The following is a 2500-nucleotide window of genomic DNA, read 5'->3' as shown; positions in this document are numbered from 1 at the left end:
AAATCTATGGCTTTTTAGTATTACTGAAATAATAAATAAATAAATAAACTATGACCTTTTTTAGTATTACTGAAATAATAAACAAACAAACAAATAAATAAATAAATAATCTATGACATTTTTAGTATTACTAAAATAATAAATAAAAAATGAAATAAATAAATAAATAGGATGCCTAGAACTTTGCACAGTACTGATATATAAATATTTTCTGACAAAGGTTTAAGTTTTTTTTTTAGTATAGTATGTAAAGTATATTTTCAAAGATGTAAGTGAACCTTCTGAATGTACACAATGTTACTGGTTTAAAGTTTACAGTAAATCTGAACACCAGACCGCCGGCATCCGAGGAATAGGATTTAATGTTCCGTTGTGTTCTCGGATCTCGCAGTCGTCCGGATTTAAACGCCTCCGTGTTGCTGCCGCAAAAATAAGACGCTGAAGTGTTTAGCGAAAAGTCCTGGAGATTAGATTTGAGAGTTTTTTTTTGTTCACAAAGGCAGCAGTATGATGGAAGTGTCAGGAAAAAACACTGCTGCCGTTCAGTCTCTGAAGCACAGTGACAGATTGTGACAGTTCTGGTCTGGCAGCATTTTACAGCCAAATCTGTAAGGAATCTGGAGAAAAAGCCGGTGAACTGAAAGTCTGACAGTGGGACAGTTTTTATTAAGAAGGCTTCAGTCCTGAGCTCAATAGAACAGAAGGTTCTATATATACACACACACTGTATATATATATATATATATATATATATATATATATATATATATATATATATATATATATATATATATATATATCGTCGCTGTCAGGCGGAATCCTCGTATCTCCAAAACCGTTATTTTTCAGGAAATTATTACCTTATCTGCAGTGCACAGGGTTTAGTCCGCGTTGCAGTGGATTGTCTTGCGCTAAATTCCTGTCCTCAGACGAGCACCAGAACTATCGGGGGTCAAGATTTTTTTTTCTTTGAGCCCAGTGTTTTGAAGACATTTACCTCAGAAGACGTGTTGATTCGTTGCGACTCTTCTCGAGGAGAAATATGCCGTGAAGCTCTCTCGCAGAGTGAGGAAGAGGTGGACAGTTGAAGTGTCCAATGGAGTTATGAGATATTTTCAAGACTTTAGATTGGTTAATAACTTGTAAAAATAACAGACCCACGTGGGGACTGACCAATAGCATCGATATGTGAAAAAATATGAAATTAACAAAATTTGGACATACGAGGTTTCCGCCCGACAGCGACGATATATATAAATATATATATATATATATATATATATATATATATATATATATATATATATATATATATATATATATATACAGTGTGTGTGTATATATAGAACCTTCTGTTCTATTGAGCTCAGGACTGAAGCCTTCTTAATAAAAACTGTCCCACTGTCAGACTTTCAGTTCACCGGCTTTTTCTCCAGATTCCTTACAGATTTGGCTGTAAAATGCTGCCAGACCAGAACTGTCACAATCTGTCACTGTGCTTCAGAGACTGAACGGCAGCAGTGTTTTTTCCTGACACTTCCATCATACTGCTGCCTTTGTGAACAAAAAAAACCTCTCAAATCTATGTATACATAGGGGTTAAAGGGGTTCTTGTAAATCCTTCACAGCACACAAAGTTAAACAAGTTCACAGCTCCAGGTTTTTGAAGCACACGCTTGTATCTGATCCCACCATTAAATAAATTAAAATTAAATGTCTATCTAATATCTACTTTAACCAGTTAATCAGCTTAAGAGTGATTGGTGGATTTATTGACAGGTACGTGAACGGGAGCGGATATTTCTCAGACCTGGCAGACGCACTGGAGAAGGCGAAGGAGGAGATCTTTATCACCGACTGGTGGTGAGCGCACACACACACACACACACACACACACACACACAGAGCGGCATGTTAGAACCACGAGTCTATTTTAGATTTTGTTTTATTATTGTTGCCATAGTTCAGAACTGAGAGCCTACGATCCTAATTACTCTGTCAGTCCTGGAAAACATCTGTATTTTAATTAAATGTCTGTAAATCTACCGGCTTATTATTAGCGCTGGGAAATGTAGATTTTTCTATCTGATGATTGATGTCTGAAGTCGTCTGTGTATTTATTTTGTGCTCCACCTTTTAAATTGATGACTCTACAATCTGTATTCTGTGTACAATGATTTTTTTCCCCTAGACTCCTTATCCTTATCTTTAAGGCTTACTTTGTTGTTTCCAGTTTTTAATTGGTACAAATTCCTGAGCAGTGAGGTCCAGCTTTCTGGCTCATCATGACACTGATTTGCTGCTTTGTGTTCTTCCTTTTTCTGTGTCCTCTCAGGTTAAGTCCTGAAGTTTACCTCAAGCGTCCGGCTAAAGGGACGTACTGGCGACTGGACCAGATCCTCAAGCGCAAAGCAGTAAGCAGCAGATATGTGCATGAATAAAAATCACGATGGGAATGTTTCCTTTTAAATGAGTTCTCATTGAGTGTGTGTGTGTGTGT

The 2500-nt window shown here is 36.7% G+C and overlaps 1 protein-coding gene across 2 annotated transcripts in view; it reads left to right on the top strand.

Annotated features, from left to right (window-relative positions):
- Positions 1 to 2500, top strand: part of pld2 (phospholipase D2) — a 30911-nt gene that overhangs the window by 17098 nt on the left and 11313 nt on the right. For both annotated transcript variants that reach the window (XM_060863388.1, XM_060863389.1), the window contains 2 exons: positions 1780 to 1863; positions 2336 to 2414. In XM_060863388.1, coding sequence (XP_060719371.1) covers positions 1780 to 1863; positions 2336 to 2414 — 163 coding nt within the window. The remainder of the gene's footprint in view (positions 1 to 1779; positions 1864 to 2335; positions 2415 to 2500) is intronic.

This window comes from Tachysurus vachellii, chromosome 26 (genome assembly GCF_030014155.1).
Source record: "Tachysurus vachellii isolate PV-2020 chromosome 26, HZAU_Pvac_v1, whole genome shotgun sequence".
Taxonomy (NCBI): domain Eukaryota; kingdom Metazoa; phylum Chordata; class Actinopteri; order Siluriformes; family Bagridae; genus Tachysurus; species Tachysurus vachellii.
This window is presented reverse-complemented; position numbering and strand designations above follow the sequence as displayed.